Genomic DNA, 18448 nt, shown 5'->3' with positions numbered 1-18448 from the left:
AGAACAACTTTCTAAAGTTACACTATTGCAGTAAATCCTTTTGAAATCAGAATAGAAACACATTGAGGTGATTCAAATATTTTTTTGAATGAAAAGAAGGGAAGGAGAAACACCTGAGCCCGAATGCGAGCTGACAGGCTCCTCCTATCCGGGTAAAAGCGACTTCCGGGTTATTTTGGTCCGGAGAGCAGCTCAAAGGAGGGGGCAGTAGTAAGAAGACGAAAAATATGTCTCTGCTCCTGGACAACCGATTCGGGGAGCTACCCCCAGACAACTCCGTCAACACAAAACTCTTTCTGGAGACCGTCTCACACCTTCCGACCTTCTTCGGTGAGCAACCACAAAAAGTCCACTTTCGTTTGATTTATGCCTCAACTGTTTTTTTTTGATATGTGACCTTATTGGTGAGCCTGCTCATGTGATACAGATGTGCTTGGTTTTTAGTGTTGACACCTGGCCGAAGTGCACTGCATGCACTCTTATCCGGGGTCAGCCGGGCAGCGACAGGTCTTGCTGGCACTTTACGCAGCATTTGCATTACACGATGAGGGACCGTTAGGAACATCGTTCAAGTGCAACAGAAACGCACACTTAAGGCAACACAAGACGGCTTTATTCAGTGCATTGAGTGCAGGTTATCATGTGCTTCACATAATTAAAAGTAGGATATTTAAAAGCATTTACAAAAAAGAACAAAACATTTAAATACAAAGTCAAAGAAACAAAGTGTAGCTTGCTAAACTTTCCTAAAGAACAGTACCATTTTTTTGCGGTGGGGAAGGGTATTCATGAGTCTTGTTGAGGATCAACTGAAATGCTCTCACACACGACCAAAACGCTCTCACAGTTACTGTATTTATGTTCTCGAGTGAAAGAAACGCTCACACATGTGGCTAAAACGCTCTCCTCCACACGAGTAAAACACCCATACTCTCTGATCTAGTTTCACAATTCAAATCACGCACCTATTACGCTTTTGGTGGTCTTTTTTGGTGACATTATATAATGCCACTCTGTCATATTATGCTGCATTTTTTTTTTCAAACTCAAACCATCTCTGAACAAACCAAGTTTGGGAAATGACATGAATCCACCTTGTTGATATATTGAATGGCACGTGCAGCTCAATGTTGGTATTCTGAAGTCATTAATATTGGTGAATTGAGCATAACTGTCTTGATAATAGCCACAATTCACAGAATTAAATGGTACTTTTGTCCCCCAGACTGTTTGGGCTCCAAAGTGTTTTCGCTCATCAAGTCAGACATTAACGGCAACATCACGGTGAGTGAGTGAGTGAGTGAGTGAGAGAGAGAGAGAGAGAGAGAGAGAGAGAGAGAGACAGAGAGACAGAGAGAGAGAGAGAGAGAGAGTCTGCAAGTGAATAACTATGTAAGTGTGTGTGTGTGTCTGTGTGTGTGTGCCTGTGAGGGTGCATGTCGATATGAGATTGATTGTGTGTATGTACAGATAAGTGTATAGTTGAGTGTGCGCTTGTGTGATTGAGATGAATGCGTGTCTATCATGTGAATTGCTACATTATGAAAGTGTTCTTTGGGTGTGCGTGTGCCTACAGAAAATTAAAGAAGTGTACTTGAAGGACCCGCACCGGTACGTCACCCTGCAACATATCCTGGAGTCCGAGCGGCAAGACCTCGGCGCCGAATGGCCCAAAGCGGGAGCGACGCTGGCTCTCATGTGGCTCAAGAGGTGAGGCAGCGGACACTACGTTAGGTACACCAAATAACCTTCAAGGGTGGTTGAGGCTCCACAACATGTCTTTAAAAAAAAAACAAGATGACTTATTAGGCGTCTGTTTCTGTCCTAAAGGGGACTCCGTTTCATCCAAATCCTGCTGCAGAGTTTAGCAGACGGCGAGCGAGATCTGAACCAGCCCAACCTTATACGCGTCAACATTACCAAAGCCTACGAACAGGCGCTAAAGAGATACCACGGGTGGTTTGTGCAGAAGATTTTCAACGTGAGTACCTGGAGAAAACCCACCCATCCCGAGGAGAATAGAGCATGCAAAACAAAGTGGTGCCTCTCCTAAATTTTTTGGACCAAAAAAAAAAAAAAACATTCATTTTGAATGAATTTGGGCCTTGGTTGGGAATTGAACCCGTGTCATCTGCATGAAATACAGTCCAGCATCATTTACTCCCACACCAGGGCACGCAGGCTCCCTCTAGTGGCACGTGAAAGAATCATCGAAATGTTCAAACTCAGATGTCACAGTGGTTTTAACATTTCTGTACTTCAATGTTCAGTTGTATTTCTTCTTCACTTGGAAATTTTTCACCATCTTGCAGACGGCGCTTTACGCTGCTCCCTATCGGTCCAACTTCCTCAAGGCACTGTCGAAAGGAGAGGATGTGAAAGAGGAAGAATGTCTGGAAAACCTGCGTCACTTCCTGGTCAACTTCGCCGCCACTGTGGACGCAATCTATGATATGTACGCGAGGCTCAACGCGGAGCTGGACTACACAGTTTAATGTCAGAGCGCGGTGTCATTTATTTACCTTCCATGTGTGATTTTAATGTATTTATTTTGTTATTTTGCCTTATAACAGAATCTGCGGAGCCTTACATTTGAGCAAGTGTTACATTTGAGTTTTTTTTTTTTTTAATGCAGCGCTCCTGCTGCGGTTTCACAAGATTTCATGACTACAGCTGGTGCCTTAATATGAGTGGACTGACAGACAACGTTGTCAGAAAATATGTAAGATGCTTACACAAGAAATTATGACACAATTACACAGTTCCTAAAAGGGATTTATTTTGTCTACATGTCCAGTGTTTGATGAAAGGATGTGATTATTGTTTAATGCTTTGTGACTATAACTTGTTAATCAGAGTGACTTACCTCATTCTCTGTCTGGTGATGAACGTTCTCTTTGAATAGGACTTTTTTTTCCCCCCTCGAATTAAAAAAAAAAAAAAAAAGCGGTCCGAAGTGGCTCACAGAAAACCACGTGACAATGCTCTCCTCTTATCGGTCAAGCTGCGGAGCGACGAGATTTCAAACCGGAAAAAAATCGGGAGTACAGAAGAATGAAAGCAATGAAAACAAACACGCAGCGCAAAACTAGCTTTTAACTTTTATCATTGTCTTTTATGTCTATTACCTGACCGGGCTTTAGTATGCTACGAAGCAGTTGAGTCCGCTTTTTGTTTACGGTGGAGAGATGTTCACGAACGAGTCACTGTATCCGGTTGTTCCGTACAATGACGTCACTCGTGTGTTTTTCGTCATTGTCACATTTCAAAATGAAAAAGACCTAAAAGGAAACTTCAAGCCCTCCAGTTGAAGATAAACACTCCATATCCGAATTCCGTCACGCCTCTCTTAGTGTACTCTGTTTCTCACACCTTTTGAAAGCAACAATTAAGCCCAAACCTCAAGCCGGCAGAGCAAACCACGTGGCATCCGCACTCCGCCCCTATTCGTCATCGGCGTGCTGGCGCGAGAACGCAAACCGGAAAAAGTCCCGGAGAACAGAAAGGTGAGTAAAATAACGCCGATGCAACCATGCAGCTAAACCGTTGACCGTTTTCCGTATTTACCTGTGACATTTACCCGAATGCGGTGTGTTTGTAAAAAGCCAAGTGCAGTTACAGTCCTTTTATACGGTAAAAAGAAGAGTAGCCCGATTAAATCACCGGTTTGATGTGATGTCTGCTGATAACGACGTCAACGTAGCGTTCAGGTTCATACACAAGTACTAAAAATAATTTGGGTGCTTTTAAATGAGGGACTTCCTTCCTATTGGGGTTTGCAGGCGTTGTATTATTGATTGATCGAGAGAGTCTGAGTGTTGGTCGTTTGGACTGTAGAGGGCAGTGTATGTTTGCTTTGACCCGGTCCTTACCAGTAATCAGGTCACCATTGTGGATTTTCGTGGCAGCAAAACAAACCTGCAAGTGTTGTAATAGGTTTGCTCACGGTGTTTTCTGGATCAAAAATATCATCATCATTGTTTATTTCAAATTGTAAGACGCACATCTTTCCAGAGCATGTTAATAACTTGGGTGACAATATTTCAAAGGAGGGAACGTATGTCTTTGCAAGCACAAACGTGACACCTTTGCCCAGTCCTCCGACCCTCTTGCAGCTCATAGGTGTCAAACTCAGGTCCTCGAGGGCCGCTGTCCTGCATGTTTTCCAAGTTTCCCTGTTGCAACACACGTGATTCAAATGATCAGATCATCAGCAAGCTCTGCGGAAGCCTGACATTGAATCTGTTCAAATCATCCTTCAACCACCAAACTGCAGCAAGCTGAGAAAATGTGACAGAAACAGACACTTCTCAGTGCTGTTTCAAAAAGCCCCCCCCCCCTAACAAGTACATGACTTGGATGCTTAAATTTCCTCACAGTGTGCTGTCAAGTTTTTTTGCTACTCTTCCTGAAAAAAAAGTGTGCTCATGTGCAATAAGATGGAATAGTCCATTGCACGGGAGGCACAGTGGTGGACTGGTTAGCATGCCTGCCCTCACGTAGCAGAGGTGCAGGGGTTTAATTCCACCTCCGGCTTTCCTGTGCACTCCTCTGCAAAGCAAAAATGACTACCGGTAATGTTACAGCTTACTGAGTCATTTAGAGTAGTGGGGGAACTATCTTTCAATGTGTCAGCATGCTACCTTGGACCGTAAACCAGAAGGAGCAGCAATAAATTACGTACTGATGCACAAACTGTTGAATTCTTTTCATTTTATACGAGTGAGTGAAGCCATGCAATATTTTCAAGACACGTCTTAAGACGCCACTGTACTATGTAATCATTTATTCTGCATTTAGTTCGGAGTTTTACTGGAAGACAATTTAACTTCTCAACTTCATGGAAAAAAAAGAGATTAGGATCACCTTTCCTTTCTCTTTCTTTTCCCCGCACTAATCCCACCAGATCAACTCTCCTCCTCTTCCTTCTGCAGGCCGCCTTATCTGAAAGCATGTCCCGGGAGGTTGGAGCAGCTCCTGTACCCCTCCCGGAGGAGCAGGGCCTGGACTAATCGTCAGCGGGAAAAAAGAGAGGAGTGGAGGAGGGCACGTCTGTGTTCCAGGTTGGTTTATCAGCACGGCGCCTGGGCCTGTCTTGACAGATAAATAGCATGAAAAACGCCCCGCGTCCAAACCTGCTGCTGCACAATGGGCTCAAATCAGCAAATCACTGCCCAACAACAGTGCCTCAATGACAACAACACTGACCTTTAAGGCTTAGATGATTACTTATCAAGCCCATATTGCTGATTTAGCCTCCAAGTAGTGAGCATAATGCTATTCCGCCTTTTGTCTGGGTCATTTGTGTTGTAATACAGACGGGCTAATGCTGGCATGAACTAATTGATTTCATTTACATGCTACGTTGATTCATTCAAATGGCCTTTTCTTAGTCCACAAAGGTGTGGCAGTGATCCATTTGCAATGTGCATTATTTATAGAATCGTCCCAAAAGTGCGAGGGAATTTTCTCATGTCAAATCCTGAAAAAAAAAAGATTGAAATCAATTAAGAAATTACGAATGTTTGAAATGGTTTGAATGTAGAATATTTTGAAGTTAGAATGATTGGAATTACTTGAGAAATGATGAATAAAAAAATAGAGCATTTTCTCATCCATTCTTAAAAAAAAATCAAATGATTAGAATGGGAATCCGTGCTCGAGTCTCATTCACCCTTTCATGGACAGCGGTTACTACAGTGGACAATCACGTTACAGGGTGCATGAAAGGGTTGAACATTGTTAAAATCCGAATTGTTTTCACAGCATCAGGATACAGTCTCTAGTATCATACATTTATTTCTTTTGGATGGTTGATTTCAACGAAAGTGCCTGTGATTGATGTGAAATAGTTGAACTTTTAATTCTAATTAAGAAGTATGGTGTTAACCTATGTCTTCAGAAATTATTCCAGAAATGCGTGACAGAACAAAAACACAATTATTTGGGTCTAGAAAATGTCATTTACTTGACAATCCTCATTAGGAAGCAGAGGGCGAAAAGGGACAGGTCACACATACATACATTATGTACATACATATTTCAACAACATACCTCATCATGTCCATAGATATCATAATTGCACTTAATAATTACAGAGACACTTTTTTTTTCCAGCCCCTATACAAGTCAACATAAATAAATATAATACAAGCAGTGCAGACACACAAGCAAGTACCCGCCGTGATGTTTTCAATTGCGTGTCGGCGGCACGACATTCCAGAGTTGTGGAGAGGAAATCAAAATATCAGTACACCTGCACAGTCTCATGAGCTCCAATCCAAGAGTCGTATCGAAATTTCAGAAACATCTCGACACTTGCGAAGGAAGAATTTCGGTTCTTATATTGGATTGAAACTGTTAACCCAGTAAGTCCAGTGAATGCTTGTTTCTTAAAATGACCCCAAAACAAACAAACAAACAAGACCCCCCACCCCAGGTCAAAACACAATCAAAGGGCACGTTCTGCTTGGCCTGACCTGCGGCGGACAACGTTAAAATCAACTAAAACGTTAAAAAACCGTGACAGAATATTTATCATCGTGAGTAATGCGCAACACAGAAAAAAATATTCACATCTTTACCCCCTACGCCCACCGCCATACAGTGAGCACAAGAATCATATTGGAGAAGCCTGAGTGTTCATGATTCTCGACGAGCGGGTCAGCAGATTCTAGTACAGTACCTCTGTGTTTATTGTAATTATTATTATGATGGCGGATAATGCTCACTGTTAGCGCTCTTCATCAGTGTGAAGATTAATCAGCATCTCGGCTCACGATTGCCGTTTTCCTAGCAAAGTCCTTTCACACACGGGACCGAAAACTGATGGCGGACTCTCAGAATTCGGAATTCAACCCCGAACTTCGGGGGGAGTCAAACAATGTATTAAGGATTCAAAAACACATGCAATGCTTTGGGTTCCTGAGGGCTGTGATTAAAAAAAAAAAAAATGATCGCCTCTGGTGGTACGCAAAAGAATCCCTGCCCAAGTGCAGTTCATTTGTATTTAGCGTTTCCGTTCGGTACATTAGCACGGTTTGTTTTTCAGCATTTAGGTAGGATTTTTTTTCATTGATTTTATTTTTTTTTTTTTAATGTGCAATACATTTTATTTGAATCAATCAGAACATTTTTTTGCCCTATATTTAAGTGCAGTGTTAATATTCAGACAGTGCATAAGGTTCCAGTGACTTACAACAGTACTACATGTACTTTTTTTTTTGAGGGGGGGTGCAACAGTCATTTCTCGTCTCGTTTTTGCTGAACCTTCAGGTCTACTCACTACTGTATTTTAATTTTAGTCATTGTGGCAGTCGTTGGAGAGCTCGGAATTTTTCAAGGTGGTACTTGGTGTAAAACGTTTGAAAATCACTGTTCGACTATACGGGCTGGTGCAACTGCTAACCACTAGCTGATCTATAATTCTTCAATGGGGGCATAGTGTGCATTTTTTTGCTGCTTCTCCTGCGCCCCCTCCACCGTGGTACCGGTGCTTTCGTAACCATAACGACTGGGGGCGGAGCTACAGTATGAGGGATGCGACCAGACGAGTGGCTACTCCTTGCAGAGCCTCGAGTGTGGGAGGGGGGGAAAAAAAGGGTGCCCTCATAGAGAGGGTAAAAGCACGGATTGAATTTTCACTCGCGGAGGCAGAACTTCATGGCCAAGCCGCCCTAGTGACACTTGTCAAGTAACGGAGCGGATCTGTGCAGACGGCGCATGACCATATTTTCTTACGCCTCTATTAGAGCGACGTACTAAAATTCAAATTCCGTGTTTTGGTGAGAATTCCTGAATATTTTGGTCAAAGATTTCGTGCGTTCTTCTGTCCAAACTGGGTCAGATTGGATTTCAGAGCGAGTTGCCGTCGGCCGCCTCGTGTATCATCTGTAGACTGGAAGCTGGATGTGGGCGTGATGATGAGGCTGCTGCTGCTGCTGCTCCAGCATCTGTTGCGTCCCGGCGGCCTCGTACCCGCGGCCCAGCATGCACTCTTTGATGCAGGGCGGCTGGATTTCACTGATGAGGCACTCCAGAGACTGCAGACTTCTGCTGAGTGCTGCGGCGTGGCATAGACTGGCGCCCGGCGGCCCGCAGCAGGCATTTTGCTCTGTGCCTGAGACCTGAGGATTGGGTCGCAAAGCGGTGAAGAAAAAAAAAAAATGCAGTAAATTCCCTGAAAGGTTTTCCGTGATATTTTTAATGGGAAATTGAGAATTTTGGAATTGAAAACATTCAATGGGAATTGAATACGTTTTGTTTGTCATAAAAAGACATCCATGCAAAATGGAGAGCTCTCCTTCCCCACATTCAAGGGCATTACAGGACCTTAACCACTCTGTTTTGTTCCACTTGAATCAAGTGGTGGTCTATCTGAAGCCCCCCCCCCCCCAAAAAAAAAAAAAAACAGACCAAGCGACGGCTCATAACTCTGAAATCTATTTGTTTTTATTGCGAATATGCTAAAATTTATTTTTGAAACCATAGTGAACCCCCTCATATTTGCGGTTTGGGATTCAAAAATTTGCCAATTCACAGTTGTTGGACGGGGTGGAGGGGAATTGGGTTGTTCGCTGAAAACGGCCTTTCCTGCTTTTGTACTCTAGCTCAAGCAATAACAGTAACGCTTTAGTTGCATCTGGTGGCATTTCGGTGCCAAGGAAACAATTGGAAGTGAGTCGAACACTTCAATTAGACACATGTAGTTCTTTGCCGCCCTCTATAGGCAATTACAAACCCATTTGGAGGGGTGTCAACGACTCAGATTTTCGCAACAGGGCTCCTTCCCGAAACCACTTAAATAGTGGGAGTTCATTTATTAAGTTCGCTATTAAGAGACGACTTTCGAATGAGCAAATTCCTGGTTTATTTTTATTTGTATACGACTGTTAAATCCCATGGAATGTTTCCAATTTTGTGAATTGCACCTCTACCTGAGGATGAACAGGAACTGGAAGAGGGGGAGGATGGAAATGTGTCTGGTGGTGTTGGCGGAGTTGGGAATGCGGGGGCGCCATGGTACCCGGCACCTGAGAAGCGTAGCAGTCGCTATTGGGCGTAGCGGTGAGGCCGTCCCAGAGCGGCGTGAAGAAGTGTCTGACGGACAAGTGACCCTGCATGGGTGGATGCACCCCGTAAGAGGAGGACGCCAAAGTTAGGCAGCTTTCGGGAGATTGTCCCACGCCGGAGTCGGCCGCCGCGAGGTTGTAAATCCTCGCGGCTCCCTGTCGGTAGACCTGATGCCTGCGCTGCCACACGGCGTAGTCTGCTTGGGCCACGTGGGCGGCGCTCTGCGTGGGGACCACCGCCCCGCCGAATGCCATGCTACTTTGCGTCGGGGGCCCGCCCGCGCCCAAGTCCGGGCGCGCCACCGCCGCCACCGCCTGCAGAGAGGGGCTGGCCCTCGCCTCGCCCCCTGGCCGGGGGACTCTGTTCAGCTGCCTCATCAGGCTCTGAACCTCCGCCAGCTCAGAGTGAGGGAGCAGGCCGTGATCTCCGGAGGGCATCCCGGCACGAGAACAAAGCGTTTCCACAGGAACGTCGGGCTTACACGAGTTTACGTGATAGGCCTTGTGCCTGTGCCGGATGCTATATCCACCATTCACTGGGTTTTTATACGGCGTCAGACAAGCATGATTGTGCGTCTGTTTGGTCCTTTTCCCCTCAGAGTTCTTCACCACACCCTTAACCGCCGCCGCCTTGCCGATGGCTAACAAGCCCTGGTAGCCTCCGGAGTAGGGCTGCGAGTAGGGGCTGTAGCTATGGCCCGTGGTGTCCAAGCCGTTCACTGTCTTGTTCAGCTGTTTGTGTTGCGGTACCCGGATGTCCGAGGGAAAGATCTTGATGCACAGTGGATTGTTGGCGGTCTTCTTGGCGAAGGCGTCCAGCTCGGCGGGAGACGGGTAGCGGGAAGCCGCCGAGGGTGGCTCGCCTGGGAAAGAAAGGAGACAGAAATGGGCCATTCATCCGGTCTTTCCTCAGCGAGTAATAAGAAGAGCGATACACGTCACTGAAAGATGGAGTTTGCCGTTTTCAAACCGCGAGCAAGATTTGAACATTAGCCTCACTTGACTCACCCCTCCTCTGCTCTCACGTCTGAGCAAAGTCGCCATCCCCACCGACGTGAATGGGCACTTTCGAATGCGCACGGTAAACGAGACGATCTTATATCCAACTCTTTTGTGCTTTCATAGATCACCACTGACTCAAATTGGCTGGCGATCGTTCCAGGGGTTGGCCTACCTCTTGCGTCTGTTGGGATGGGCCGCAGCCCTTTGAAAATGGTTGCGGCGCTCAAACCGTGACGAAAAATGGTTGCAGACGGATCGGCAAGACCGAGCCGTGATTGAATCGCAAGCGGAGAAGTCGACAGCGGGTTACAAACGGCGGCTGGATTTAAATGTCATTAGCCGGGTAATTTCAAGGCTGCCTAACGCTAAGCGACGGTGTAAAGGTTGAAAAAAGGCGGCCCCCGTTTCAAACCAACGAGGCCCGGGCCGTCGGTTGCAGCCAGCTCGGAGTGTGTCGCTTTCATTAAAGTGGATGCGAGTCAGCTGGGATCATCTGAAGAGAAGACTGTGATCTGCAGTGAGAGTAAAAAAGTACACTTCATTTAATTCTCAATAACAAAACCAATTCCAGCTTTGCGGGGGCGAGCGAGCTTGCTCCCGTCTCAAATTGATTCGGGAGTTTATTTCGTTTCAGGCCCACGGTGAGCGCCCCCTCCCCACCTCCTCCTACCACCCACCACGCCTGTGAAAATGATTCAATCGACACGATCCTTCCCATGAAAGAAAGAAATTGGGTGTTTAAAATGGAGGGAAGAAGGCGAGGGGGAGTGTTCAATCCAGGAGGGAATTCAACAGAAACACCACAAAGCGAAACAATGCTTGCTTAGTATGTGGAGCGCTACCACCGAAAACAATAACATCCGCCACGTCGGGACTGGAGAGACCTTAATACTCATGGTGTGTCACGTGATCCATTTCTGAGCCGTTTTTTAACAAGCTTTCCCATCGAAAAAAAAAAAAAATAGAAATCACAGGGTCACTGTTGCCATTACGAAACATGTACTGCAGGTTGTCGGATTACGATGAGGTTGCGTTTCTTATGCGCCTTTCTAATCAGTTTGTCAGAACGTGCCTCACTCTCCCAAAAAAAAAAAAAAAGTTGCATCTCTGATTAAAAAAAATGCTAAACTTGTTGACCATCTCAGGATTAGGATTAATTTAATTCATCCTTTATTGAAAATACGTTAGGGTTGGTCGTGTGCTAATCCTCAACTAGATGCAAAAAAAAAAAAAAACGTGTAGCCTTTGACAAATAATTGAATATTTATGAACATAAAGGATAAAAGTGTTCACGTGAGATGATTGGGGGGGTGGACGCGCAACGATGCATTTCGAGCGTAATTGTGGAAAAGTGCTCTAATTTTCCGTCCCGAATAATGCGGGCCAATTACGAGCCGCGGCTAATTTAGCGAAGAGAAAATCAAAAAAAGACGTCGTTGGCGGTGAAAATGTCGGCGTGTGTGTGTGGAGCATGCATGCCTCGGCAGGGTGTCTGGTTTTGTTAGGCCAGAGATTAGAGCCCTGTCAGAGCCGCCCAGACACAACACAGCTGCACTTCCCACTGTGGCTGCATGGTTGCGCTACTATGGAAACCTCATTAGTTAATAAGCACGACCCCCCCCCCACCCCCAAACCCATTGCCTCCTCGTCCGAGCCACCCCATGCTGCACGTACAGATGAATCAACCAGTCACTGGACAGGGCGACATTAACTCAAATTCAAATCACGGTTTCGTGAAAGGTTTTGGTGATTAGATATCCAATATGTCATTCGTTTTTTCCGTTTTAGGTGTCACTTTTAGTCCACTTCAACGGGGAGTGACAAACAAGCTTGAAGCAAGCAAGCTCTTTCGAAAACTGTCGTCACGTGAGAGTCTTCTTTGCATTTCCTCAAAGTGATGTTATACGGTATGATCGTCCCCTTTCTTGACAGCGCGAGAGTGTGAACTGACAAAAAGGTCAGGGATACTTTTAAAAAGTATGCTTTCCTAAATTTAGTTGAGTTATTATTTTCGGTGTGCGGGAGGGATAAACGTTTCCTCATCGTCTCCCTATTTGGTGAATTTTCGCAGATCGCGGGTGGGTCTGGAACAATGAACCCAAGCCCCCATCGGTGCATTAATATATAAATCGCAGCTCCACGATGTTGTTGCTGTCATTTTCCGTGCATGAAATGACTGCTCCGCATCAACAAAAACAAGCAGGGAGCGCCAAGGTTTCCCCCGAGCAACCAGCAAGTGTTGTCAGGTATAGAAATGGCACGCAAAGATAATTAACAGCCCGACCTTGATCACCCAGAAACCTGCCGACCGCACGCTGCGTCACAGGCGGGGGAGAACGACCGTGTGGAAAAACAAGCATGGCAGACGACATCATGCGGTGCTGACAAATTCGGTATTATTTGACCTCCTCATGCTTGCCCCTCTCCGCAATGATTGAAGTAGATCCCATTTACAAGACTTACTGACACTCGATGCGCTCCCCAGATAGCAGTAGTTCTCATTCGGGGGCTTGTTCATTCCTCAAAATAGAGTAAATAATTGAGGGATTGTAATGCCCTCTCACGTGGGCAAGGTGAGCCACGGTTTGCCGATGCGCTTTCAGTTGGACGGAACAAACAGTCTAACGTGCAAATACGAAACGAGAATGCTCACGAGAAGCTGCGAAAAGGCCAATTCACGCCCAGACGTTCACACTCAGACTAACTGGCCAACCCCATTGTAGCGCCTGCTGTGCCACTAGGCCACGCCCCGTAAAGGCAAACACTGAATACAATACATACAGTAATTGCGCGATAAAATCTGATTCAAGTGTGATTTTTCTTTTTTATCCTCGCTCCTCTGTCTTTCTCTATGTGACACTCGTGCACTCGCGGCCGACAATATGGCGCTCTAAAGCAGCCAATCATACGGACCACGGAAGGGAATGATTTTCGGGGTGTTTCGGGTTAACTTGCGAGCTAATTGCATGTTGCAGCGATGTTGGATAATCATTGATGTGAACGAAGGTGCTCAAGTTGGTGAGGAAGGGGTGACCCATGTCGAGACCAAGGTGCATGAGTGGTCCCCCATTTTAGCCCCCCCCCCCCCCCAAAATCTTCTCAGACTTTACACAACCTTTTTGCAATTATCCTTAAACATGTATCAGGTATTTCGAAACAAATGTTTGAATTCACTTTGCGGGTGCTTGAATGATGCCTCTCGGTTTGGTGTTTTGGCCCGTTCAATGATTGCGGTGGCACGCTGATTGCCAAGTGCAACACTTTCACAGGCGAGTCATAATCCCCATTTCATCCCTCCGTGCAATCATCAACTTTCAAGCGCCGCCGTGCATTGTGTGCACGTTTCGAAGTTATGCAAACACGGGTGCCGAAACATTTGGCTGGGGGGGTTTGTTGCGCTGGTATGTAAATGGCCTTTCATAAGCTTTATTCCTCCCCCGAAGAAACCCTCGCCATGCTTTCTGCCTCTTAAAAACAGGCTAATCTTTTTCCCGTGGTCACACTTGAAGCCTACACCAACCCACCCCTGCGCGCCCGCCACCCCTCCAGATTAGAGTGGATACCTCATTGTTTGGGAGCGGTTAAGAGTTAATCACTGATTTATGGGCAAAGCAAGCCCCTTGCACGACCTCCAGCTGTTACCCGGAGGGGACGCTTAACGCAGAGGGCCCGCTGGAGCCGGCGATTCTCACGCGAGATAACGCTGGCGTTCATGCATTATTCTGCGATAATAATTTCCCCAGCACGAGCGCGCCTCTTTTTGATTTCACGCCGAATCCTTTTTTCCGAGCACTTTGCTGTGATATCACGAGTGCCGAGCAGAATGCGACTCGACGCGTACTTTAATTACAGCTCGACGCACTTAGCAAGTCGTGATATTTAACGTAACGGCCCGAGACCGAGCGCTTGGGCATTTGGAACGCATTAAAAAGCAAACCTGGAACGGTTGCCATGACAACCTCCCCGATGCACACACTTGGCCCAGGAAGTCCAGTCATTAAAACCGAGTAATTAATTGTCATTCCCTGCAGTCGTCTGTTGTTTGCTGCATAACACTCGGCACCTCAACCTGTCAATGCTGAGCTCGCAAAGCGGCGAACAACGGGCCATCACACCCCCTTATGTCCGTTGGGGGTGCGCCAGATGGAATACTCCGTGTGAGTGTATAGCATTCCCCCGCGTGGTCGCGGTTCATCTTTTGTGCCCCGCTCTAGGATGGGTTGCAAATATTTTTATGGATTTTCACAAAGGCTTTATTAAGTATTTTTATATTTGATTACTGTATTCTCAGAAGAATCACTTTTTTATTGGTGCCAAAATAGACTCAAACCGTATATTAGAGTGAAATATCTAAAGTAGAGCATGAGTCGGTTCCTTGATGTTCAGATGTATGAATATTTATCTGGCTTCTTCACGTCTCCCCTGTGGTCGACGCAACCTCGCCGCCGCTGGAGACGACAAGGGGAAATGGGAAAATGGAAAAAAGCAGACGCGGGGGCATGTTGACACCGGAGCACACGCTCTTGGATGTCCCTCACACTAACTCTCTATTTATGACACCTCTTCCATAAACAGGCTGGAATAAAAATATACAGTGAATCTCTGCTCTCGGGGTTAGGGACCATGTCCTGAGAGGAAAAGCAAAAATATATATGAATGCCACCCAGGCCCAATTAAGAAAAAAAAAAAATTAAAAGGCTACCGGTATATAGTGGTGATACAAGTTTTTTTTTCCATGTCCACTCCCGTAACTCATTTATTCATATCGCCAAGAATTTTTACAAATGGATGGAAATGCCATGAATCCACTCCCCCCAAAAAACTATGTGTGGGAAGAGGGCCTTAAAAAAATTCACAGATTAAATTGCAATTGCAATTTTGAGCAGAAAAAAAATGATAATTTTATGATATATATTTTTTTAAATCGTTCAACCTTATTTCTTAATTGGAAATGATTTATTCAGCAATATTTTTCAAATATGTTTTTTCATGTACTTATGTATCTGTTAACAGGACTGAGTGACATGACAAATAAAAAGTGTCCCGTTGACGTTTGTGGACAAATTCAAATAGTTGATTTCTTACCAGTTTTTTCCTGAAAACACAACAAATAATCTTTAAATAAGTGGTTCATTTTTCCAAAATATTGGTACCCTAATTGTCCTGCAATTCTGGAATGATGAGGGTTCATTTTTGTTGGCTAATAATTTTATATTCCGTGGAAAAATTTACAAGTAGGTGCGGGTTTACTGTACCATGCTCCCAATCACGCCATTTTTGTCTCCTTTACATCGCGTCGAATTCATGCAGTATGACCTCGGGGCGCGCGCACACGCTCCTCAGCGCCCGTGTCACTACCCATTTGTTTCCGTGGCGCTTGGCCCAGCACGGGCAAAGTTTCCCTCGTCTAAACCAGGCCCGGGCAAGGCCAGCAGCACAGGGAGAGAGTGAGGGACATTTCAGGCCTGGCTTTCAAGTCGAGATAAGACAGCGGGTCGTTCATTCACTGCCGATCGCATAATTCCTTACAGTGGTTTCACAGAAATGGGACTCTTGGGCTTGCGAGCTTTCATGTCCGCTCCCTTTCCATTTATTGACAGCTAAAAATGGAAATGGCTTTGAAAAGCGCAGCTCAAGGATGTCCCCATTTAACTGGATCCAACAAGGACTCATTTAGCGAGGAGGCCACACAGAGCGAGCTCCCGCTGCCATGCTCCCACTTGAAATGTCAGCCTGGCTGCCGCAGGGCTCATGAGCGAACAGGCTTCCGGGGCTCCTTTGGGTCGGCACCGTCATCCATGGTGTCACCTCTTTGCTTAGGAATTTAAATAACGCCACCGAGCTGTTGTGCAAACTGGTTTCCAAGGAAGATGCATTTTCGGGGCATTGCGAGCTAGCTAGCTGGTTGAAATAGAAACTATATAATAATTACACCAGATAACCATGGATGTGAACAAAGGTGTTCACATTCTTGGGTAGCGGGGGGAGGAGTGATTGGCATCACTGGGTGCTGTTTTAGTCATAAAATAAATTATTTTACTTTAAAGTAAAAGTTAAAAAAGAAGTTCAGACATTTTTATTTGTTTTGGGTCACTTAAATTGTTAAGTTTCAGGATAAAAGAATGACGTTTAGGGTGTTTTTATTCGCGGAAAGATACAGGACAGTACAGCCTCACAACCAGAGGCGGCAAAAGGAGTTGCACTCCGTGCAGTGGTGTCTTGACTTACAAGACCCCGAATTTCGGAGTTTTTCAACCTGCTGCTTCGCCGAAAGTTGGCTTTGTATTTAAGTTACGAGCTAGCTAAAAAATAGCGTTAAAACCACGGCCCGCTGAAAAATAGATTCTGCTTAGTTTAGCAACTTTCTTAAACCTACGCATCCCTACCTACATGTTCAGTTGAAACCACTAGGGGCTAGAATATATCCCACTGGTTCGTAGTTGGGGCTAGCTCATGAGCGAACAGGCTTCCGGGGCTCCTTTGGGTCGGCACCGTCATCCACGGTGTCACCTCTTTGCTTAGGAATTTAAATAACGCCACCGAGCTGTTGTGCAAACTGGTTTCCAAGGAAGATGCATTTTCGGGGCATTGCGAGCTAGCTAGCTGGTTGAAATAGAAACTATATAATAATTACACCAGATAACCATGGATGTGAACAAAGGTGTTCACATTCTTGTGTAGCGGGGGGAGGAGTGATTGGCATCACTGGGTGCTGTTTTAGTCACAAAATAAATTCTTTTACTTTAAGGTTAAAAAAGAAGTTCAGACATTTTTGTTTATTTTGGGTCACTTAAGTTGTTAAGTTTCAGGATAAAAGAATGACATTTAGGGTGTTTTTAATTGCCGTCAATGTCACGGTGGGTCAAGTTTGACCTGAACAGTCAATACATTTTGGAAGATGCGAAAAGAGACGAACCCTGTTCAACTCAGACTCACCTTTGCTAGTGTGTAACTGCGACGGTGGGGGCGCAGGTAGCAGCAATGGTGGCGTCAGGACATCCAGGCTTGTCGGCACGCAGGTCAAATACTGCGAAGACAGGTTCTGCCGTCTTTGAATGCAGGCCAGCATGGTGGCGCTTAATGGCTGCACACAGCCTGGGTGCACCTGCTGGGGGGTAGAAAAACAATCCAGATCTTAATACAGGATATCTTGCGAGAACGTTTTTATGAGACAGTGGGGATGTTGTTCACGGGGGAGTTGGAAACGGTCCTGAGAACACAATTTGGTGGTGTGTAAAACTTGGAAGTTGTTTTATGTTGTCAGACAGACTCGAGGGAATAATTTAAACTTTTCCCTCATAGGGTGGAATTGAAAAGCAGCATGTCAGATGTCAGCGGAGCAGGTTCAAGTGACGGCAGCCTGTAGCCGAAGCTGTTCCTCTTCCTGGAGAGGCCGCTGTGCTTTGTTGGATGTGATGGACAGAAGCTTGCTCAGCGTCCGTGTGGCTGCCACAAATGTCAGGCCGTCCGCCTCGACAAGAGCCCGCTTCCTCCTCAACTCTTCCGACCAGCTCCCATGTGTTGGTCTGCACTTTCAAAATATATATTGGCGACATAATGTTTTATAAATTATTTTTCAGACACCCAAGTTATGGCTTCGTGGTCTCTGGACCGCAGTTTGAGAACCTCAGTGTAGTTGTTGCCCTCCCCCCCAAGCCGACAAAAGTCACTTCCAAGTCGTCACCTTCCACATCTAAAGGGACCAAAGACTGCATGTTGAAATGTCAAAAGAAGCCCTCCATTAGGGAGTGCCAGGAAAGGGGAAGGGAACAAACCGGAGAAAGTCTATCTCCTGGGAATCCCCTTTTACTGGCAGACAATGAGATGTGAATGTTTCATTATGACCATAATTTGAAGCTGGGACAGATTGGGGGAGAGAATACAACAGGGCGGCCGTTATCATTGAACCAAGAACATACTTGGCGCCAATCAGTACAAACAATGACATTTTGCCATCTCAATTGAAATGGCTTCGTGAATAAGCATTTGCTAATCACTATCAAGTTTGGAACATCACAGCTAATGTTTTTGCATGCAGAAAGTGCTGTGCACGACGACAACGCTTCACGCTAAATCGCAAAATTAAACGGGGGGGGGGGGGAACAAAATCACAATTAGATTATTTGACAGAATTGTTGAACCCTAGCTCTGATGCAGACATTTTGCGGGCTTGGCGTGTAACACACGTTTGCTTCGTTGCTCCGACATCCTCCCTAATAGGGTCAATGGGCGTCCTTCCTGTTACAATAACATTACGGTCAGGGCTTCCAAGTGGGTCCTCTTCAATCAGCGGATAATCTGCGCTGGATACATGATGCCAGAGGTTGGAGAGCAGATGTCTGGCGTCTTCACGCTTCCCTGCAAAAGCCTCCCCC

At 45.7% G+C, this 18448-nt stretch overlaps 3 protein-coding genes across 8 annotated transcripts in view; 2 read left to right on the top strand and 1 right to left on the bottom strand.

The window, feature by feature from the left end:
* Positions 1-105: 105 nt before the first annotated feature.
* Positions 106-2861, top strand: LOC109526057 (glycolipid transfer protein-like). Its single transcript, XM_019887080.1, has 5 exons — positions 106-330; positions 1226-1284; positions 1577-1710; positions 1831-1981; positions 2313-2861. Exons 1-5 carry the CDS (start codon positions 228-230, stop codon positions 2493-2495), a joined length of 630 nt encoding a protein of 209 aa, XP_019742639.1. The 5' UTR covers positions 106-227; the 3' UTR covers positions 2496-2861.
* A 104-nt stretch (positions 2862-2965) lies between these two features.
* Positions 2966-18448, top strand: part of cplane1 (ciliogenesis and planar polarity effector 1) — a 47121-nt gene continuing 31638 nt past the window's right edge. For 3 of the 4 annotated variants that reach the window (XM_019887037.1, XM_019887034.1, XM_019887036.1), the window contains exons 1-2: positions 2966-3506; positions 4935-5063. The gene's annotated coding sequence lies outside the window, so the exon portion shown is untranslated. The other variant, XM_019887035.1, reaches the window with a different exon arrangement.
* The window catches only part of LOC109526051 (protein FAM222A-like), a 21005-nt gene continuing 8500 nt past the window's right edge, over positions 5944-18448 (bottom strand). The window contains exons 2-4 of one of the 3 annotated variants that reach the window (XM_019887065.1): positions 17010-17181; positions 8937-9934; positions 5944-8126 (exon numbers count right to left, since the gene is read on the bottom strand). In XM_019887065.1, coding sequence (XP_019742624.1) covers positions 7887-8126; positions 8937-9934; positions 17010-17142 — 1371 coding nt within the window. In that variant the 5' untranslated portion in view covers positions 17143-17181 and the 3' untranslated portion in view covers positions 5944-7886. Of the gene's footprint in view, positions 8135-8936; positions 9935-17009; positions 17182-18448 lie in introns of all 3 variants that reach the window. The other 2 variants (XM_019887068.1, XM_019887066.1) reach the window with 2 other exon arrangements.

This window comes from Hippocampus comes, unplaced genomic scaffold (assembly GCF_001891065.2).
Source record: "Hippocampus comes isolate QL1 unplaced genomic scaffold, H_comes_QL1_v1.1 scaffold54, whole genome shotgun sequence".
Classification (NCBI taxonomy): domain Eukaryota; kingdom Metazoa; phylum Chordata; class Actinopteri; order Syngnathiformes; family Syngnathidae; genus Hippocampus; species Hippocampus comes.
Note: the sequence above shows the minus strand (reverse complement) of the source record. Positions and strands in the feature narration are given on the sequence as shown.

Coding starts and splice junctions, on each gene's coding strand:
- LOC109526057 (XM_019887080.1), top strand. CDS start 228: ATGTCTCTGCTCCTGGACAACCGATTCGGGGAGCTACCCCCAGACAAC. Junction 1,285..1,576: donor ACATTAACGGCAACATCACG/GTGAGTGAGTGA, acceptor GTGTGCCTACAG/AAAATTAAAGAAGTGTACTT. Junction 1,711..1,830: donor GCTCTCATGTGGCTCAAGAG/GTGAGGCAGCGG, acceptor TCTGTCCTAAAG/GGGACTCCGTTTCATCCAAA.